The sequence below is a fragment of the Daphnia pulicaria genome, chromosome 7 (genome assembly GCF_021234035.1).
Source record: "Daphnia pulicaria isolate SC F1-1A chromosome 7, SC_F0-13Bv2, whole genome shotgun sequence".
In the NCBI taxonomy this organism is placed as follows: domain Eukaryota; kingdom Metazoa; phylum Arthropoda; class Branchiopoda; order Diplostraca; family Daphniidae; genus Daphnia; species Daphnia pulicaria.
In genome coordinates, this window is record NC_060919.1 from 4091962 (window position 1) to 4111257 (window position 19296).

The window sequence follows — 19296 nt, forward strand, 5'->3', positions numbered from 1 at the left end:
ATTTATCCGTCTAAAATTCAAAAAAAAATCCGGTATTAAGTTATAAATAAAAAAGTTCGTATTCAAACATCTTTTCAGTTTGTTGCTACGTGTGTTGTGTTTGACATGATGATTTATGTAGTCTTTAAGACAGCTATAAATCTTTAAAAAAATTATGTCGTTCAGTTATCAGCCAATAAATAACAAGATTCCTTCGGTAATATCCTTCGGTAATTTTTTTAAACGTTAAAGAGACAGAAAATAAAGGTTTTGGTAGATTAATACATACTTTAACGTTTGGAAAATTCTGTTTCCCTTTATTCTCTTTCATAATTGATTCTTTATAACTAATTGACTAATAATCTGTTAATATAATGAGTGGTGCGACTTAGGTGTGGCGGAGGCTTCGGCCCGCCACCCCACGTCGCACTTCATGTTTAGATTAAGTTTTAGCAACATTTATTACTATAGTAACATGGAATTGGAAAAATTATTAGTTACATATTAACTATAAAGAAATGGATGTGCTCTTATAGCAGTTAGATTAAACCACCGCTGAAAAAATCTTAATTCAGGCATATAACCTAAGTGTTTTACGACCGGTTCCAAAATCGATACCGATGGTAGCGTCGCTAGCGATATTACCATAGCTTTACTTCGTCTTTCGTTACATTGTTTGGTGTACACACCAACCTGACCACGCTTTCCCTTAAATCTTATATCAATGTTGGACTAATGGATAGCAACCCTGGCTGCCACTGGTATGGTTCTGAGTTCGAATCTCGATCAAGCCATTTAGGAAATTTAAATTTGTAACTTTTGAAAAATTACACTCAACAAGCAATCCAACACTCAACCGCACCAAATCCATGGACCCCACTTTTTTTCCCATTCAGCTATGGACGCTAGGAACGCGAGGGAGAGTAATAAAAAATGGCAACTAGGCTTGGTGGGAAACTGGTCAAAATTACACTTTACTAGATTGGGAATAACTCGGTCAATCTAATTCGGAATGTTAATTCCTTTTGGATTGGTATTAAGGGATGGCCAAGCAAACTTTTGGTTGAATTTGTTTTTTTTTAAAGGTTAGCATTTACCCAAAAAGCGATGCCAAAGACCCCTTAAAATTGTTAAAATTTGAAAAAAACTCAAACTTTAACATTAAATATCTCCCGAACAGCAGGGAATATTTAAATTCTGCAAAAACAGGTGAATCCGAACTAAAAACGACCGCTAAAAGATCTTGATGACTGTGGAGAGGACAAGGGAAGAAGAGAGAGATGGCCCAGAGCTTCAAAATGAGTATGTTCAAACATTTTTAAAATGTTCCTCAACTTCTTGGTTGATGACTAACTGTTAAAAACAAGGGGAATAGAAATTTTACTTTATCAAAAAATTTATTAAAATCAAGATCATCATTTATTAAAAACAGTTAACAAAAAGAGGCAATAATAAGAACAATAAAGACGAAATCGAACAAGAACAATAAAAATCAAATCAAATATCATCAAAATATCAATATCATATCATCAAAACTTGTCTTGGTAGGGAAAATTCAAACTTTTTTCTTTTTGTTAACACTGCTGAGCACTCACTGCACTGGCAGTTGGAAGGTTAAGCAAACAAAAGCGAATTCACTGCCTAGGATTCGGCAACCAGCTAGGTAACAAGTACGCAAATTAAATTTTTAAAACAGTAATGAAAACAAATGAAACCCCGTTACGACATGTATCAAATTTTGACAGAATTACGTACAAAATTTGGTGACGATTGGTCATTCAGGGAAGAAACGTATAAAGGATAACTAAATGGACATTAAACCCTCTGAATTTCACTACTATCTACTACTACCCTACCCCCTATACCCCACACCCTATATTGTTAAGGACCTTCGTATATAAATATACCTCAGGGATAAAAAAGCCTATAATAAACAAAACAAAAGATACACCAAAGTTTTTCTAAGTGCGTATATTATTTTGGACGAAAGTACACCAACGGAATGATAATTCCGCTTGGCAACAGTATGTGGGCTATCGATAAAAGCGTGTAATCGTATGGCCGCAGACCCATAAGATATGAGATGCCTTATACATATAACACTTGACAGTTATTGACGTGCTGTATTAGAAATGATGACTTGAACATTTGCAATAATTGCCTCGTGCAAGGGCTTATTTCAATCTTTTCTAAGAAGACATCCTAAATAAGTGACCCATGATCCAAAATTTATCATTGTCTTATGAACATATTAAGGCAACACTGTGACGCAATAAGTATTATCGATTTGAATGAATTTCACTAGTCGTTTCCTTCTCTTATCATTTCTGTATTATTTATTGATCCCGTTTGTGATTCTTGCGCTCTAGGCTATTTTTCTATTAGATTATTGGAAGCGACTTCTAATTCATGAACATAAACAGGTATTTTATTATTGGCGCCGGGCGGGGTATGGAAGGAGATGTTTAGTGCATAGGCCGCACACCAGCAGATAAAATGTTTCAAATGTTCCTATGTTTAATAGAAAGAGCGCATATTCGACTGCATCGCCTTCAGGTCTTGGTTTTCTTTTTGCAACAGTTGGATTCGACGGAGCAGCGAATCAGTTGGACCTGGCAAACAAAAACAAAATTGGTTATGCAGTTGCGATGAATTATTATATAAGAGCTATAAATAGATGTGATTACAGCACGACACTTCTTCTAAGGGAACGGACTGGAATGGGCGTCCATCGGTGCACGTTCCGTTGTTGACTTGGAACAAAAGTGCCGGGTTGTCGCGGATGAGCCACGAAATGTTGCAGCCGCAGGCGAATTTTGAAGCTGAAAATTCACGCAATGAATAATGAAGGGATAACTTAATAGAAATGCTAGTGTTCAATTACTTGGATTTAAGTTGATGGTGAGACGATTCGACTCAAGTGGTTCTAAGAAAACGCTCTCTTTGAACTCGGTCATGTTCAACTGGAAATTAATCGTGTCACGAACAAACATTCCTATTTAAAAAACAAAACAATAGTCCAATTAAATTTGTAACGGTTTACCAGTGTTTGCTGAATCAAATTTGATTTTAAATCGTTTCGTTAAATTAAATCAAAAATTAAATCAAAATTGATTTAATTACAATAATTAAATCATACAGAGAAATTTGATTTAATTCGTGATTTTAATCGTTTGAAACACAGTGAATCACGAAAATTGAAAAAAGACGAGAAAACCTACAGATTTTCATGAAAATTTTCTCGATTTCCAATCAGTTTTTAAAATAATATGACTATTCTAGTTCCTTTCCTAAAACAAAACAGCAGAGAAACAAAACGTATTTTTTTGCTGAAGATTTTAAGTGTGCATAACATATATATTTGATTTTTTTTGCCAAGTATAATGCAAAAAACTATATGAAATTTGATTTTGATTTTGATTTTAATTTATAAATTAAATCAAAAATTTATTTGATTATTGATTTAATTTTTGATTCATCTAAAATTTCTAAAAAATGATTTATGATTTTGATTCATAAATCAAAAAAATTCGTGATTCAGCAAACACTGCGGTTTACCGTCTTTCCGTCTCTCATATTTTCAAATTACATTTGCAAGGATTACTTGCCTTCTAGAGTAGTAATATTGTTCACGGTCTGAGAGTTGGAAGAATAAAAATTGACGGTTAAAGTTTTCAACTGCGTCTTCGGATTGGGAAGTAGAACAGAAACGTCCGTCGCGTTCTCGTTCAGCGTCATCGAGAACGTGTGCAGGTTGAAAGAGCCAGTCAAATTGGGGACGGCGGCGAAGTTGTTGCCTTCCAAATGCAGCTCTTCCATTACAGTTAATTGGGCCAGGAATTCAATCGAATCGTCTTTTAGACTATTGCCAGTAAGGTCCAGATAAGTTAATTGCGGAAGCGATGCATCCGGAGCCAACGTCATTCGTGAAAGACCTCTCTGAGTTGCGCCAGTCCATTGTTTTGGAGAATAAACCGTAAAATTCTTCAAGCTTTCAAACGTGGGTATGTTGGTGAGAGTCTCGACGTGACTGTCCATAAAAGCCAGTTTTTCCAATTGATTGCAGGTTTTTAAGGTGGCTGTGTCAAACTGACGCAGGTTGCAGTCGCTGAATGTGACATTGCCCGTCAAGCCACATACACCGGAATCATCTGTGAATGCGTTAACGCTGAATAGTAGCAGATTTCCCATCACAGAGTAAGAGTGGCTGCACTTAAAATGAACGTTTGGGATTTGATTTCCCGCTAGGAAATTGTCCGGGACGTAATTGAAAGATGTTGTGGTAATTCCATAAACATAAAAGGAGACAACGGGACCATACGACTGATAGTAAATAAGGGCTTCCCTTGCTACTTCTGGAGTACTGCTGTAATAATAATCAGCATCACATATAATGCTAAATCCAGAATTCTGTGTGTTGCAGCTGCAATCAATCCCATTTGTATAAGAGCCGGGACAGGATGGAGTTTGGGCACTGATTCCTGTCGCCAAGACCACGATTCCTACCTATAAATGGCACATTTTAAAATAGTGATAATAAAAATGTGTTGCCCATTCATCCGACCAATATTTTGTGACATTTTCTATGCGAAACAGTTCTGTTTTTACTTACAAAAAGAATCACAAGGGAATCAGCCATTATATGAATTGAACAACAGCAGAAGATGCAGAATCAAATTAATTTTGCTTCGGTCTAGCACGAGCAGCTGATCTCAAAGATGAGTTTATATAGTGAACTTTATATAGTGAATTCTTGCACCGAATGTTTAAGATATCGATCGTACTTTCCCCTATGCAATAGATGATTCCACTTGGTAACAGAAAGTATAGGCTTTTATCGATAAAAGCACTTTGTCTTTTGAAAACAAGCCCATAGACACAAGGGCTGATAATTTAAAATCTAGAAAGATATCAAAATGATAAAAGTGGCCCATGCCCATGCTCAAAAAATTGACACGTGGCGTGTCTTACGAACAGGCTAGGCAAGACTTTTTACACGAGTATGATGACCGATTTGAATAAAATTTCACCACACATTCCGTCACATATCACTTGTTTATTTTGTTAATCCTGTTTTTTATTCTTGCGCTATTGTCTTATATGTTGCTATTATTGAAGGGGTATCTAATTTACGAACACAGAGGTACATTTTATTACTGGCAACAACAGGTGAGGGATGGAAGGTGATGTTTTTAGTGCACTAAACATCCCGCCGGAACGGGGAGCGAAAGAGCGCATCTATTTCGACTGCATTGCCTTCAGGTAGTAAATTTCTTCTTGCATAAGAGCGAGTCGACGTAGAAGCGATTCATTCGAGCCTGGAAGCAACAATCAAAACACGAAATTGATTAAGAGCCAAATAGTTTGTTATAATATAGGAGGAGAGATTTAATTACAGCATGCGACTTCTTCTACGGGAACGGACTGGAATGGACGTCCATCGACACATGTTCCGTTGTTGACGTAACTTAGCAGTGCTGGATTATCGCGTACGAGCCACGAAATGTTGCAGCCGCAGGCGAATTTTGAAGCTGAAAATTCAAATATTCGCAATAAATAAATAGTAAATTCACCAACATTGCATCAACTTACATGGATTCAAGTTGATGGTGAGACCGTTCGACTGAAGCGGAGCTAAGAAAACGTTCTCCTTGAACTCGGTCATGTTCAACCGGAAGTTAACGACGTTGTTAACGAACATTCCTAATTATAATAACAAGAACCGATTAAATATTTAGAAATGCTATCATTTTCTCAGGTTTGGATATGGCAAAATTGTTTCAGTTAAAAGCGTTTCACCGATTACTTGCCTTTTAGAGTAGTAATATTGTTCACGGTCCTAGAATTGGAAGAATAAAAACTGGTGGTTAAAGTTTTCAACTGCGTCTTCGGATTGGGAAGTAGAACAGAAACGTCCGTCGCGTTCTCGTTCAGCGTCATCGAGAACGTGTGCAGGTTGAAAGAGCCAGTCAAATTGGGGACGGCGGCGAAGTTGTTGCCTTCCAAATGCAACTCTTCGATTACAGTTAATTGGGCCACGAATTCAATCGAATCGTCTTTGAGACTATTGCCGGTAAGGTCCAGATAGGTTAATTGCGGAAGCGATGCATCCGGAGCCAATGACATCCGTGAAAGTCCTCTCTGAGTTGCGTAATTCCAGTTTGTTGGAGAATAAACCGTCAAGTTCTTCAATCTTTCAAACGTGGGAATGTTGATGAGAGTCTCGACGTGACTGTCCATAAAGGCGAGATTTTTCAATTGATTGCAGTTTTTCAAAGTGGTTGTGTCAAACTGGCGCAAGTTGCAATCTCTGAATGTGACATTGCCCGTCAAGCCACACACACCGGACTCATCTGTGAATGCGTTGATGCTGAAGAGGAGCAGATTTCCAACAGTAGAGTGAGAGTGGCTACACTGAAAATGAACATTTGGGATTTGATATCCCGCAAGGAAATTGTCCGGGACGTAGTTAAAATACGCTTGGGAAATGTCGTAAACATAAAAGGAGACAACGGGACCATACGACTGATAGTAAATAAGTGCGTTCCTTGCTATTTCCGGACTGGTGTTGGAATAATAATTCGCATCACATTCAATTCTGAATCCAGAATCCTGCTCGAAGCAGTTGCAACGAATTGTGTTGGTATAATAGTCGGGGCAGTATAGCCATGGTGGAGGAGAAGAATATTCATCTCTTCCACCATGGTATAGCGGAGTTGATGTTGGTTGAGTCTCTGTTGTTTGGGCATAGATTTCTGACGACAAGACGATGATTCCTACCTATGGATTGTTTTTACAGTTTGAATTTAAAAAGAAAAAAATGTATAAGTAACTCATATTATCCAATCGATATTTTATTATGATCTTAAATTTTATTTACTTACCAAAAGAAGCCATAAGGAAGTGTAAGCCATTTGTTTTTAAATTGAAAGCTTGGTGTTGGCCGGTCAAGTTGATTTTCCTATGAGGTGAACAATGAAATTCTTATAAGCTGCTTTCTACACCAGCCTTTAAGTACACTGAGCGTTTCCAGTTATCTATTAATGTCACTCAGTAACAGAATGTAGGCTATATAGTGATAAAGCGCGTGTAAAAAACGGATGACCATACAGAATGTGCCTTGTGTTAAAAATTGACAGTCATTGACGTATGAAGCGTGACTATTGGCTATCTTGTAATAATTCTGGTGTGACTCATACAATAAGTGATAAAATGAGCATATGAGGAAACACATTGTTGCACAGCTTCTATAATCGATTTGAAGAAATCTTAGTAAGAAGTCTGTGCACATTTGTTGACATTATTTCCTACTGTATAAACATAGGCCTTTATGTGGAAAACATTGTAATGGCCCGTCTTATCGGAATACGGAACTACACCTGCAATTCATTCAGGATAACACCAGTGGTTTCTAAACAAATATTAATTGAAATCTTGATTAAATAACCAAGGGAATCTACTCAAACTGTTTCATGTATTTTTCACGCAATCTTTTTAAACATAACGATTAACGATTAACGACGAAGATTTTGAATAATCATATCGATATCTTAAGTAATTGGCAAAAAAGTGTCGTCTGCTACTTTCATTTTGCTGCACTTTGTTTTCCAGTTTCGAAACAAAGACTAATATAATATAGAGGAGAAGTTTAAAGATTTTAAAGGAAATAGAACAATAACTTTTTTTAGAAAACATACTTGGCTGCATGGTGGCTGCACGAAAAATAGGCCAACAAATAAAATTACAAAAATGTGGTCGTCGTTCGAACTCTTTGTGTCGCAGCTCGCCATGCTCTCCACTCGAAGCTGTTTGGCGGGTAAATATAGTCGGAGCATACGAAAGCATTGATTATGAGAGGCTAAATAGAAGAGTTAAACCTGTTATAATGTCCTGACCAGCATTAATCATGTATGCCCCCTGTTGATGCATAACAGTTCGCACTATGCACTATGTGCAGATTTGAGGCCTGAGCCAGCCAACATAACAACAAGTTATGCAAGTTTTGCTTTTGTTTAGTTGTATTCCTGTGGCCGGCCAGATAATTTAATGATGCACAACTTGCATCAATGCAGTGTGTTACATGGACATCTCAAACCCTGCCATTATTTAATATGAGGGCATACCCAGTGTTTAATTTCAACTTTTCCTTCCTTGTTGTTATTCTTTCAATTTTCTTTCGTAACCCATCTCTTATTTTGTCTTAGGTAAACAGAATCCCATTCCATTGGAGAAACAGCCGATGTTGATCGAGTAACGGTGCCCTTTCGTTGAATGTCGTCATGTACGCCCATGTATTATTCACGTATGTGTATTCACGAGGATACCCTTTTCCCTATTCCACCTGGGTGGATTCAACTCTTCAGTGGATGGATGGAGGCATGGGGCACTTATTGTCGATGCTTGACAGTATTTCCCAGGCTTAAAGGTAGGACAAATCATTTATATTTTTCTTTTTTGACAATTTTGGGTGGCGTTGATTATAACTCGTTACGTTTTACGATTATTCCTGAGCTATGCGGTTAGCTGCAACTGTTTTCTCTTGCCGTTTTTGTTTTTCTCAGTAAGGAATCTCATAGTTAGAACGACAGCAGATCAGGCCCGGTTTTGTTACTTACAACTTTTCTGTGGGTTGAACAATCAAATCCAAAAATTTGAACTTTAAACACTTAGATCAAAGTACAACTTGAAAACTTTTATCACCAAGAGAGGACCTGCCATTGGTATTCTTATTTCACGTAATCACGTAAATGGAAAAGTAACATGCAACGTAATTGCTTTTAATTAATGAAACAATGATTTAAAGTTTCCCATATTATTTTGGAGACGATTGACAATGGGATAAAAGTGGCCGAATTCATTTGGACCTGGAAGAGAAAAAAATTTTGTCAAAATCTTTTTTTTTTGTAGATAACACTCATAATAGCGCCCGAATACGCCCGGTTAAAGTAAATGGGAAAATCAATGATTTACAATTTGAGAGTTCTCCCGGCGGAATCGATTCAAAAGAGCGCCCGTCGGCGCAAATTCCGTTATTCACTCGATCCAGAAGTGTGGGATTATCTCGAACAAGCCATGCAATCTCGCATCCGCAAACAAATCTGGAAGCTAATTCATTTCAAAAAAATAATCAATTAGCTACAGCACGCTAAAAACTAATGACATTATTTACCTCGGTTTAAATCGATAGTGAGATTACTGTAGAGGAGTGGGTTTAGGAAAACACTCTCTTCAAACCTAGTCATATTCAATTGAAGGTTGATGACATCATAGTCGAACATTCCTGTAATTGTTACAAATAATGAATCACATTTTGGCGACTTTTGCAACCCGCTAAATTTTTAAAAATTCGATTCAAATGACAGGTGTTTAGAAACGCACCTTCTAGAGAAATGACGTCATAAACGGTCTTGGAAGTGGAATAAAACGTTGCCTTTAGCGGTTGCACCTGATCTCTCGGATCGGGTAAAAGAATCGAAACGGACGAACTTGAGTTGAGCGTCATGGAGAACGTGTGCAAATTAAAGCAATCGGTTAAATTAGGTACTGCTGCGAAATTATTTCCTTCTAAATGTATTTCTTCGATCGATGTTTGCTTGGGAACAAATTCGATAGAGTTGTCCTCTAGACTGTTTCCGGAAAGGTCCAGATAGGTAACAAGAGGAAGCGACGCACCTGGAGCCAGTGCTAATCGTGAAAGACCTCTTTGCGGGGCGGCAGCCCATTGAATCGGAGAATAAACTGTCAAATTGTTCAAGCTCTTCAATGTCGGGATGTCAATGAGACTCTCGACATGACTGTCTATAAAGGCGAGATTTTTCAACTGGTTGCAGTTGTTCAAAACAGCCGAATCGAACTGGCGCAGGTTGCAGTCCCGGAAGGTCAAATTACCCGTCAAACCACATTCGCCGAAACTGTCTTTGAAGGCATTGACGCTGATCATTAGCAGTCCGTCGTTGACCGAGTGGTAATGGTTGCATTCGAAATTGACGCTGCTGATTTGATTGGCCGCTAAGAAATCGTCAGGGACGTAACTGAAAACCGATTGCTTGATGCGAATGATGTTGAATCTGACTATGAGACCGTATGACTGGTAAAATGTTAGGGCTCTCTTCATTGTTTCGGGAGTGGCGTAGTCACCCTCACATTCCACTTTGAATCCAGGGCTCTCTGGATAGCAACGACAGTATGAGCTGGGATTGGGACTTGGACAGGTAGGATTTTGGGCCAAGACTCCTGTCGCCATTACGACGTATCCCAACTACCAAAAAGTAAATTTTAAAATGATAGAGGACAATTTACAGTGTTAACCGATCTAGATTATGTAATAAGTTATGATAAAAATCAACTTACCAAAATCAATTTTAAAGAATTCGCCATTCGTGCAGTGTGAGAAATTATTGAAAGATGCAGAACCAAATTGTTTTAGATTAGGACTGTGTCTATTCTAAAGTTTACAGCCGAGTTAATATGCAGACCGTTTATATTATTATTAGACAAGGTTCGTCAATATCACGAACGTCATGCAGTGCGGTAAGCCAACCACAAACAATAATTTTAAAATTGATAAAGCTGGAGCACATAAATGTATACAAAACGTAGAACGGACTACGATAATCAGTAGGAGCTATTTACCTACAAAATTAAAATGTACATATGATCTTTGATCGTAAGCAATGTCGTCGCATGCTTATTATAAATAAATTTTTTTTTTCTTTAAATCAACTATTGCATTTGTTTGGATATTCCTTATTCAAATCTTTTTCTTTAATCTTGCCTAGGCATGTTGTCATGGATGTCAAGAAGACAAGAAGGATAGAATTTTAAAAAGTTAACAATGCCAGCTGTTATCATAAGTAAACAAACAAAGTGCACAAATACATTCTACGTTGTATTTTAAGACAGTAAAAAAATTTCAATCAACTTTAAAATTGATCTAGAGAAAAAGTTCCTGACTGTGTTAGCTGATTTATTCTAGCGTTGAGTCTATCAATTTCTTGTTGCTGACGGCCAATCCGTCTCATCAGGGACTCTGGCCCACCTAAAAGTGGGAAACATATCACAGTTTATTATAAATCAAAACTTTAAGTGTCAAATAATATCAGCTTAATCGTCTTACAACACGAGAAATCTTCTAACGGAATCGATTCGAAGGGACGTCCATCCGTGCAAATCCCGTTGTTAACTTGAGGCAGTATGGATGGATTATCACGCACGAGCCATGCAATATAGCAGCCACATAAGATCCTTGCAGCTAACGGGTCCATCCGTGTATCAGAACATTCGTTTATTGACATAATCCACTTTTGAAAAACAAGAATGAAATACTTTGCCGTACCTGGGCTTAGATTTACGACGAGACCGTTCGATTCGCTAAGCGGGCCAAGAAAAACTTCCTCTTTGAATTCCGTCATGTTCAGTTTAAGGTTGATGATATCGTTACCAAACATTCCTGTTTTATTTTTTCGACAAACATTTGTTGACCTCTTGTAGCTAAATATTTCATGACAAATTTTTGATTTGGATTCTATTTACCTTCTAAAAGGGCTACTTCATTGATTGCCTTAGAGCCGGAATAAAAACTCGCGTTGAGGGATCGCGACTGGTCTCTCGGATTGGGTAGAAGTATGGAAACCAACGAGCTTGAATTCAATGAAATTGAAAATGTGTGCAGGTTGGAAGAGCCAGTCAAATTGGGGACAGCGGCAAAGTTGTTGCCTTCCAAATGCATCACTTCGATCGTCTTTTCGTCCGACACGAATTCGATCGAATCATCTTCGAGACTATTGCCAGTAAGATCCAGATAAGTTAATTGCGGAAGCGAGGCACCTGGAGCTAACGTCATCCGTGAAAGACCTCTCTGATTTGCGCCAGTCCATTGTTTTGGGGAATAAACGGTAAAGTTCTTTAAACTTCCCAATGTCGGTATGTCGACGAGGCTCTCGACGTGGCTGTCCATGAAGGCCAGTTTGTTCAATTGCCTGCAGTTTTTCAGAACGGCCGAATCGAATTGGCGGAGATTGCAATTGGAAAATGTCAAATCGCCAGTCAATCCGCATTCGCCAAAGCTGTCGGTGAATGCGTAGACGCTGAAAATCAGAATGCCCTGATTGACGTTGAACCCGTGATTGCATTTAAAACTGACGCTCGGGATTTGATTTCCCACCAGGAAATCGTCTGGCACATAACTGAATTTGTTCTGTGCGATACCATTTACAGCTAAGCTAACGATGAGACCGTAGGATTGGAAAAACATTAGCGAGCTTCTAACTGATTCGGGATCCTCGTAGGTAGCATCGCAGTCAATCTTAAAACCAGGACTTTCTGGGGTGCATCTGCAATAAGAACTCGGATTGCCTGTGGTTGGGCAGGTAGGATTTTGCGAGTTGACACCTGTCGCCAATAGGAACGTCCCTAGCTGCGCAACATGCAGCTAGAGAATTAACAACACATTCTTCTAGAAAATTCAATTAAACTCTTCTACTTACAAATAGGAGGAGTAGGGTTTGTGTCATTATTGATGATGGGAATTATTCGAAAATGCAGTAATCGGAAATAGATAATAAACAGAACTAGCCTCGCAAAAGTGAAAGTCGATCTATTTATGCCCATTTTCCTCCCAGGTTTTCAATATCTAGATCGATATATATAACTAGAATAAACTTTCGTTTGAACATAAGCTTAAATAAATGTTTTTGAAAGTAATCTGGCCTTTGACATAAGTTAAAGACTTAAAGCAGATACACATCAGGTACCCTGCCATTGTATTATTTCAAGCATGCATTCTGTGGTTTGTTTGCCAACGTCAAAAAGATTTATTCCTTCACAATGTTTACACATTTGATCAATTGCGCAGTAGACTACGCTATCATCTAGATAATTTTTCCCATCTATTGTAACGGTAAAAGTTGGGATCTAATAATATACTGAAATGCAGATAATTGTTGCTGCGCGCTTTTGGCGTCTGGGCTTATTCCTTTTACATAACCCTCATGTTTGTTTGATTTGTGTTAAAGGTTTGGATCAGGGCGTGTTTTGTCCGTAAATTACTCAGCCAATAGACGAGCCTTTAGGTCGTTAATCTCTTGGCGTTGACGACTAATCAAATTTACCAACGATTCCGTTGAACCTAGCGGATTTTAAGTGTTTTGAAAATACGTTATGGATGAAAACGATATTAAGTGTCTAGTTAGTCAATGAAACTTACAACAAGAAACATCTCCCAAGGGGTAGGATTCAAATGGCCGACCATCAGCGCAAGTCCCGGAATGGACTTGGGCCAGCAAAGTAGGATTATCACGCACAAGCCAAGAAATACTACAACCGCATTCAATTCTTGACGCTGATGGAATAATTTAAATAAGCGTTATTTATCAATTAACAAATTTGAACAATTCAGTAACTTCTATTTTATTTATTTATTTTTTACCTGGGTTTAAATTAATATTGAGGCCACTTGATTCAACAAGAGGGTCGAGGAATACTTCCGCTGTAAATTTGGTCATGTTCAATTTAAGGTTGATGACGTCATTAACCAAAAATCCTGACATCAACGAAGAGAGAAACATGTTAAACTACATTATCTCGTTTTAAAACCTTTTTAACACTTATTCATTTAAAAGTTCATTTAAAAACAAATGTAGTAGTTAGTACATACCTTCAAGAGCAGTTACTTCATTCACGCCATCAGCATTTGAATAAAAAGTTGCTGTTAGAGACTGAACCTGTGATCTTGGATTGGGAAGTAGAATAGGCACGGACGAGCTCTGGTTGAGCGTCATGGAGAAGGTGTGCAAATTAAAGCAATCGGTTAAATTGGGTACGGAGGCGAAATTGTTGCCTTCCAAATGCAACTGTTCCATTACAGTTAATTGAGACACGAATTCAATTGAATCGTCGTTCAAACTGTTTCCGGTAAGATCCAGATAGGTAAGAAGAGGAAAAGATGCGCCTGGGGCCAGTGTTAATAGTGAAAGACCTTGATGAGTGGCTCCAGTCCAAAAAGTTGGGGTAAAGACAGTTAAGTTTCTCAAGCTTTTAAGCGTTGGGATATCGATGAGGCCGTCGACATGGCTGTTGATGAACGCAATGTTCTCCAATTTATCACAGTTTTTAAATACGGACCCGTAGAACTGGCGTAGATTACAGTCTTTAAACTTTACATTTCCGGTCAAATCACACTGCCCAAGATCGTCGTTGAATGCGTTAACGCTGAACGTTAACAGCCCCGAATTTACCGATTGCGAGTGGCTGCATTGAAATATAACATTTGGAATTTGACCCGCAAGGAAATTGTCCGGTATGTAAGTAAAATACGTTGAGGTGATATCATAAATATAAAAGGAGACTACGGGACCATAGGACTGGTAGTAAATAAGGGCTTCCTTTGCTACTTCTGGAGAAGTGCCAGAATAATAATTCGCATCACATTCAATTCTCAATCCAGGATCCTGCGTGTAGCAGTAGCAACGAATTCCGCCGGTATAAGTTCCGGGGCAGGATGGCGGAGTTTGGGCATTGATTCGGATGCGGCCTCACGTTTTGCTCATAGCAACTGGAAAAACTAATAACATCCATTTATATAAAGTTATGCATTTCGTTTACGACGAAGGTTTACGAGGGCTGGCCATATGTGATGTCAGCAATCATTTGGCTGTTTTTATTTGTTTTTCTTCAAAGCTTGTCCTTCACTTCTCCTTCAGATCTCCTTTAAAAACATTTTTTGCGTCCTTTTCATGTATATCATAATCAGACTTCGAAAATTCAACGTTAGAGGTCTCTAATTTTCTTAGTAAGCAGACGATGATCTTGGTAACAGCCAATCAAATCAGAATTGAAGACAGAAAGAAGTTCTTCAATAACAAGTCGATCTTAGTGGTATTTCCTCCCAGTTTGTCGTTTTTATTCATACAAGTTGCCTTTGTTTTCTACATTAATCATCATGGCTCACATCCGTCATTTTCTGTTCAAACATCAAACAGTACCAATTTCGACTATCCAACGTAATTTATTGGATACGATACGTACATTTACGTATCTGATCGCATTGTGACTTATTTTTACTTTTTACTCTCCCCTTCTGACTATTGAAATCATTAGCTTGTTTTGTTAGATGTAAATGGAGGATTTCGAAGACTAGGTTAAAAATAGCATATTTCTGCTTTTGTTGTTGTCCTTTCGTTTTACACAATGCAATTCTGCATTTTAGTGCTTAGTGTATTTGTTTATTGGTAGGTGGCGTTTACATGCCGCCAAGTACAGTTACAAACACGACTGCTTTAAGTTTGTTATCTGTGTTGGTAATTTTTGAAATTCATGAACGAAAATTTCAGTGACTTAAGGTTGTTATGTGTTAATGTAATATGAATTCAAACTTGTAAACAGTTAGTATGGGAAGATTCAAGTTTACATTAACCCCTAATTATTTTTTAAAACAGGTATAGCTGGGAATAATGTGGACCAGTTTCGAAAAGTATCCACAAGCCGGGAGGTTCGTGCGACGGCAAACCATGATGAATCCACCAGCAGCCCTGTTCCTGTTGCAGAAGTTAAGAGATATGCAACAGATTGCATGGTGAGTGTAGGAGTGAAAACAGAACATGCATCTGCCTTAGCTGATGTACTTGTGGCAGCTGATTATAGGGGTCATTACTCTCATGGATTGAATCGTTTGGGTATGAAAAATAAAACAGCCTAGAGAGAGCTCATAATTAATTTTGGTTTTATTTTACAGAAATGTATGTACAAGATATCTCGACTAAAATATGTGATGGCAATGCTATCCCAACAATTGAAAAAGAAAAATTTTCAACAGCCCTTGTAAATGGACAAAATAGTCTTGGCCCCGTAGTTGGTAACTTTTGTATGAATTTGGCTATTGAAAAGGCTAAAAAGCATGGAGTTGGATGGGTAACTGCAAACAGTATGTTCATATTTTGCGTGTTTTTGTTGGTTACTTATCTTAAACATTTAAAATTTATTTTGATTCGTAGATTCTAACCACTACGGAATTGCGGGCTGGTACAGCATTATGGCAGCAAACCAAGGACTCATGGTATTGAATTTATAAAATATCAATGATAACGTTTATTTACTAATTTTTCTTCTTTATTTAAAGGGTCTCTCTTTCACCAGTACTTCTCCCTTAGTTGCGCCATCCCGTGCAAAAAATGTAATAAACTAATATGCTCACATTTTATTAAATTAATTTTGTTTTCATCTACAACAGGCTGCTCTTGGGACCAATCCTATTACTTTGGCAGCACCAGCTCTTAATGGAGATCAATTTGTTCTTGATATGGCAACTTGCACTGTTGCTGTTGGAAAGGTTTTACCTCTAATTTACTTCACACACAGATTGTTCTTAATGTTAAACTAATATCTGTTCTCAGATCGAGTTACAGCGAAGAAAAGGTCTTCCAATTCCAGAAGGATGGGCGATAGACAAAGAAGGAAAGATTACAACCAACGCAGATGTTGCGATGAAAGGTTGCTTGATGCCACTCGGAGGAGCGGAACAAACTTCCGGTTACAAGGGATACGGATTAGCTGCTTTGGTTGAAATCTTTTGCGGAATCTCTGCAGGTATACTCACATAAAAAGAAAATCGACTTAATGATTATCCATGTTTCATTACTCAATGGTTAGGAGCTACTTATGGACCTAACATTAGGAGATGGATGGACACTAAGCGCAAAGCTAATTTGGGCCAATGTTTTATTGCTGTCGACCCAGAGTGCTTCGCTTCGGGTTTTGAAACTAGATTGTCCGATCTTATGTCTCACCTTCGACACATGGAGCCGGTTAGTGAAGAAATCCTTTCAATTTCTAGCGGAATTTTCATTTGAGGTTGTATGGATTATACCACGCAGGCCGATCCAAATAAACCCGTCTTGGTGGCTGGCGATCCAGAACGCGCTCACATTGCATTAGTGGATTCCGAAGGAGGGATCCGCTATCATGTTAATCAAATTTCGGCTTCGGTAATATTCTATCAACAAGTTGCCATTTGATCCAATAAAATTTTATTAATGCTTTTTCCCTAACAGGCCAGCCTAGCTCAAAAACTCAACGTTAAGCCGATGAAGCATATCGCATAGTCTTTCAGAGTAATTCCGGTTTGGTAAGCAAAGCAATACTGACGAAGTGGCTAAGTAGAACGTTAAAAGGCAAGTTTATAAATTGTTATGAGTACTTAAATAGTTTGTGTTGAAGATTTTGTATTAAACATTTGTTATCCCCCTTGTGATTAATTAATAATTTTTTCTTTGTTTAAACCTTATTACGCAACGAATCATAAATAGCCATAGTTTCATCAATGTCAACGTAACATCCTTCCAAGTGACGAGACACGCGAGTCTCGTCAAATGATGTCCGCCCGTGTAGAACTCTCCGATTATTAAAAGCCAATAAATCTCCAGGCGCCATATGGAAAGCGAATTGCATCGACTCCGTGCGGATTTTCTCCGTTAAGAGCTGAAAGATATCGTGAAAATTGAGCCAGGAACTTAACAAAAAAATAATAATTAACCACTCACGTGATAGGAATGATAAAATGGTGTTATTAAATGTGTGGGTGCCTGAAGCGGACCCATAGTCCGATTATTGTAGTGGATCTCGGTTACTTCTCCATCGTGGTCGGTGCAGATTATCGGCCAAGTTTGGGAGAATTTGACCTAGAAAAGAATTTGTTTTACGTTGATTTGTTTTACTAGCGGAGACTTGGAATACTTACGCCATTGACATTGATCTGGAATCGGACTGGAGTTGCCGACAAAATGTGAAAAGCAGCTGGTTCATTTTCTTTGAGCCAATTGGCAGCGCGAAATCCGTCAACGAGGAAGGACATACCACCAGGATCACTACTACCACCCTTGGTGTCGGTGGACTAAAGATTGTCAATTTGTAATCTCTTGTCATATCACACCTTTATGTCAAATTCTTTCAAACTTTATACTCACTTTTAAACAATGTAGAAGCTGCATCCCGGGGCTCTTTTCGCGGTAATTCATGTCTGTAATGTAAAAAAGAATCATTACGTAATTTAGAAGAAGAGCTGATACATTTAAAGAAATTCTCTGTTACCTGTGTGGTGATGAAGATGCGTTCCTGTATAAGCTAAGTGCTCTGGATCGGGCTCAGCCACCACATCGAAAGTAACTCCGTATGAGGTTTCCTTGACGTAGGCAAATCGTTTAACTACTTCAATTATTTTACCCTGTCAGAAAGGATTTGTTAAATTGGGGTCCAAGAATTCATTTTATGTAAGGTGAGTTGCTATTTTATTTTATTTATTTTTACTTTTGTGGTTGGAACCCCACGTAGCAATGCTGGAAAAGATGCATAAAGTAAAATTTTTTTCCAAGTAAAATTTTCTAAAATAGAATTTTACCTGTCCCAAATCGATGAAACATTTCTAACCATAATGCAAGTCCTTTGTCCGACTCCATGACCTCTGCATAAGATATTTCTGGCAAATTTTTCCAGATGGTCGTTCGGTCCCACAAGGTCAGAGGAGGTCGTTGACTTGCTGGTTCATCTTCGACCGGTGATGCAAAATTGTCTTCAATGAAACATCGACTGTAGCGCATGAGCCTAAACGTTTGCAAGTAGAAAACTAACTTTAAAGTTCATTAAACATCACTAGAGCTACAGCTCGCGTTGCTACCATTCTGGTTCGTAAACGGAGGCATGATTTTGTCCATTTTCCGCCCATTCCACAACTAACTGACCATCAGAGTCAACGTTCAATCGCTCGGGTCTTATGTTTACATCAAGGGATGGCGTATCAATTAATTTTTGTTTTGTCGATTGATCAACGCACCGTGAACATTTACAATTGTCTCTGAGCTACGTAGATATAAAACACGTATGAGGGAAATTTACGGAAATTTAATGATAGATATCACCGTCGACGTTCATATAGGGTTTCATAGGTGAAAGTATCCTCTTACCCAAATGTATTTGAAGTTGACCGTAGTGGACGGACTGTCGTCGAAGATGATTTTTGCAGATTGATGATGACCTCCAGGGACAACCGATAGAATACTCACCTTATTTTTGTGTTTTAAGCTAAATGCTTCATAATGACGCTCTATATTTTAAAAAGAAATGAATGAAGTTTCACAAACGGATAAGATTTCGTCTAGTTTACTTGGATAATGGGCTCTTAGAGATGAAATTCCTTGTCGTCCCGTGACAAACAAACTACGAGCAAAACTTGCAACCATCATTTTTGTTTTTACCATAAGGAAGAAACGCACAACACTTTATGACGTTCTACGATTTCTATCCATTTTATATATACCCGTGGGTTGACCC

The 19296-nt window shown here is 38.1% G+C and overlaps 7 protein-coding genes across 8 annotated transcripts; 1 reads left to right on the top strand and 6 right to left on the bottom strand.

Moving 5' to 3' along the window:
• Window positions 1-2287: 2287 nt before the first annotated feature.
• LOC124349734 lies at window positions 2288-14389 on the bottom strand. 2 transcript variants are annotated; one of them, XM_046800547.1, is made up of 5 exons: window positions 14370-14389; window positions 3588-4334; window positions 2864-2974; window positions 2667-2801; window positions 2288-2591 (listed from the first exon to the last, which is right to left on the bottom strand). In XM_046800547.1, the coding sequence occupies exons 2-5, from the start codon at window positions 4168-4170 to the stop codon at window positions 2497-2499; spliced, it is 924 nt and encodes a 307-aa protein (XP_046656503.1). In that variant the 5' UTR covers window positions 4171-4334; window positions 14370-14389; the 3' UTR covers window positions 2288-2496. The 2 variants fall into 2 exon arrangements, with proteins under 2 accessions (XP_046656503.1, XP_046656502.1); XM_046800546.1 differs by lacking the exon at window positions 14370-14389 and adding an exon at window positions 4592-4775 and having other exon boundaries at window positions 3588-4485.
• LOC124349709 lies at window positions 5024-7021 on the bottom strand. The gene is made up of 5 exons (XM_046800508.1): window positions 6864-7021; window positions 5790-6759; window positions 5572-5682; window positions 5376-5510; window positions 5024-5297 (listed from the first exon to the last, which is right to left on the bottom strand). The coding sequence occupies exons 1-5, from the start codon at window positions 6891-6893 to the stop codon at window positions 5218-5220; spliced, it is 1326 nt and encodes a 441-aa protein (XP_046656464.1). The 5' UTR covers window positions 6894-7021; the 3' UTR covers window positions 5024-5217.
• On the bottom strand, window positions 8676-10503 carry LOC124349750. Its single transcript, XM_046800575.1, has 5 exons — window positions 10330-10503; window positions 9358-10237; window positions 9149-9259; window positions 8950-9084; window positions 8676-8843 (listed from the first exon to the last, which is right to left on the bottom strand). The coding sequence occupies exons 1-5, from the start codon at window positions 10354-10356 to the stop codon at window positions 8761-8763; spliced, it is 1236 nt and encodes a 411-aa protein (XP_046656531.1). The 5' UTR covers window positions 10357-10503; the 3' UTR covers window positions 8676-8760.
• Window positions 10852-11826, bottom strand: LOC124349979. Its single transcript, XM_046800943.1, has 4 exons — window positions 11512-11826; window positions 11315-11428; window positions 11096-11230; window positions 10852-11017 (listed from the first exon to the last, which is right to left on the bottom strand). Exons 1-4 carry the CDS (start codon window positions 11819-11821, stop codon window positions 10902-10904), a joined length of 675 nt encoding a protein of 224 aa, XP_046656899.1. The 5' UTR covers window positions 11822-11826; the 3' UTR covers window positions 10852-10901.
• On the bottom strand, window positions 12768-14606 carry LOC124348514. Its single transcript, XM_046798741.1, has 5 exons — window positions 14594-14606; window positions 13634-14509; window positions 13406-13519; window positions 13184-13318; window positions 12768-13105 (listed from the first exon to the last, which is right to left on the bottom strand). The coding sequence occupies exons 1-5, from the start codon at window positions 14604-14606 to the stop codon at window positions 13023-13025; spliced, it is 1221 nt and encodes a 406-aa protein (XP_046654697.1). The 3' UTR covers window positions 12768-13022.
• Window positions 14607-14775: 169 nt separating this feature from the next.
• Window positions 14776-17224, top strand: LOC124349757 (uncharacterized oxidoreductase YjmC-like). Its single transcript, XM_046800585.1, has 10 exons — window positions 14776-14978; window positions 15414-15650; window positions 15710-15898; window positions 15969-16030; window positions 16094-16147; window positions 16205-16303; window positions 16368-16560; window positions 16624-16778; window positions 16848-16958; window positions 17025-17224. The coding sequence occupies exons 1-10, from the start codon at window positions 14918-14920 to the stop codon at window positions 17073-17075; spliced, it is 1212 nt and encodes a 403-aa protein (XP_046656541.1). The 5' UTR covers window positions 14776-14917; the 3' UTR covers window positions 17076-17224.
• On the bottom strand, window positions 17176-19285 carry LOC124349704 (gamma-butyrobetaine dioxygenase-like). The gene is made up of 10 exons (XM_046800499.1): window positions 19130-19285; window positions 18930-19069; window positions 18644-18825; window positions 18368-18570; window positions 18277-18305; window positions 18061-18193; window positions 17937-17989; window positions 17711-17863; window positions 17514-17651; window positions 17176-17451 (listed from the first exon to the last, which is right to left on the bottom strand). Exons 1-10 carry the CDS (start codon window positions 19221-19223, stop codon window positions 17248-17250), a joined length of 1329 nt encoding a protein of 442 aa, XP_046656455.1. The 5' UTR covers window positions 19224-19285; the 3' UTR covers window positions 17176-17247.
• Window positions 19286-19296: the final 11 nt, after the last annotated feature.

What these genes read in the sequence shown, in the direction of transcription:
- LOC124349734 (XM_046800546.1), bottom strand. Translation starts at nt 4,618, where the DNA reads ATGGCTGATTCCCTTGTGATTCTTTTT. An exon ending in ATTCCCTTGTGATTCTTTTT is followed by an intron (nt 4,486 to 4,591) that starts GTAAGTAAAAAC and finishes TGCCATTTATAG; the next exon opens with GTAGGAATCGTGGTCTTGGC. An exon ending in CTTAGAAGAAGTGTCGTGCT is followed by an intron (nt 2,592 to 2,666) that starts GTAATCACATCT and finishes TTTGTTTGCCAG; the next exon opens with GTCCAACTGATTCGCTGCTC.
- LOC124349709 (XM_046800508.1), bottom strand. Translation starts at nt 6,893, where the DNA reads ATGGCTTACACTTCCTTATGGCTTCTTTTG. An exon ending in CTTCCTTATGGCTTCTTTTG is followed by an intron (nt 6,760 to 6,863) that starts GTAAGTAAATAA and finishes AACAATCCATAG; the next exon opens with GTAGGAATCATCGTCTTGTC. An exon ending in CAATATTACTACTCTAAAAG is followed by an intron (nt 5,683 to 5,789) that starts GCAAGTAATCGG and finishes TATTATAATTAG; the next exon opens with GAATGTTCGTTAACAACGTC.
- LOC124349750 (XM_046800575.1), bottom strand. Translation starts at nt 10,356, where the DNA reads ATGGCGAATTCTTTAAAATTGATTTTG. An exon ending in TGACGTCATTTCTCTAGAAG is followed by an intron (nt 9,260 to 9,357) that starts GTGCGTTTCTAA and finishes TAACAATTACAG; the next exon opens with GAATGTTCGACTATGATGTC. An exon ending in GCCGGGAGAACTCTCAAATT is followed by an intron (nt 8,844 to 8,949) that starts GTAAATCATTGA and finishes TTTCTCTTCCAG; the next exon opens with GTCCAAATGAATTCGGCCAC.
- LOC124349979 (XM_046800943.1), bottom strand. Translation starts at nt 11,821, where the DNA reads ATGACGTTAGCTCCAGGTGCCTCGCTTCCGCAATTAACTTATCTGGAT. An exon ending in TGAAGTAGCCCTTTTAGAAG is followed by an intron (nt 11,429 to 11,511) that starts GTAAATAGAATC and finishes AAAATAAAACAG; the next exon opens with GAATGTTTGGTAACGATATC. An exon ending in CGTCGTAAATCTAAGCCCAG is followed by an intron (nt 11,231 to 11,314) that starts GTACGGCAAAGT and finishes TGGACCCGTTAG; the next exon opens with CTGCAAGGATCTTATGTGGC.
- LOC124348514 (XM_046798741.1), bottom strand. An exon ending in TGAAGTAACTGCTCTTGAAG is followed by an intron (nt 13,520 to 13,633) that starts GTATGTACTAAC and finishes CGTTGATGTCAG; the next exon opens with GATTTTTGGTTAATGACGTC. An exon ending in CAATATTAATTTAAACCCAG is followed by an intron (nt 13,319 to 13,405) that starts GTAAAAAATAAA and finishes TTATTCCATCAG; the next exon opens with CGTCAAGAATTGAATGCGGT.
- LOC124349757 (XM_046800585.1), top strand. Translation starts at nt 14,918, where the DNA reads ATGGCTCACATCCGTCATTTTCTGTTCAAACATCAAACAGTACCAATT. An exon ending in TGGATGGGTAACTGCAAACA is followed by an intron (nt 15,899 to 15,968) that starts GTATGTTCATAT and finishes TTTGATTCGTAG; the next exon opens with ATTCTAACCACTACGGAATT. An exon ending in CGCCATCCCGTGCAAAAAAT is followed by an intron (nt 16,148 to 16,204) that starts GTAATAAACTAA and finishes CATCTACAACAG; the next exon opens with GCTGCTCTTGGGACCAATCC.
- LOC124349704 (XM_046800499.1), bottom strand. Translation starts at nt 19,223, where the DNA reads ATGGTAAAAACAAAAATGATGGTTGCAAGTTTTGCTCGTAGTTTGTTT. An exon ending in GCATCTTCATCACCACACAG is followed by an intron (nt 17,990 to 18,060) that starts GTAACAGAGAAT and finishes TTTACATTACAG; the next exon opens with ACATGAATTACCGCGAAAAG. An exon ending in AGCTTCTACATTGTTTAAAA is followed by an intron (nt 17,864 to 17,936) that starts GTGAGTATAAAG and finishes GACAATCTTTAG; the next exon opens with TCCACCGACACCAAGGGTGG.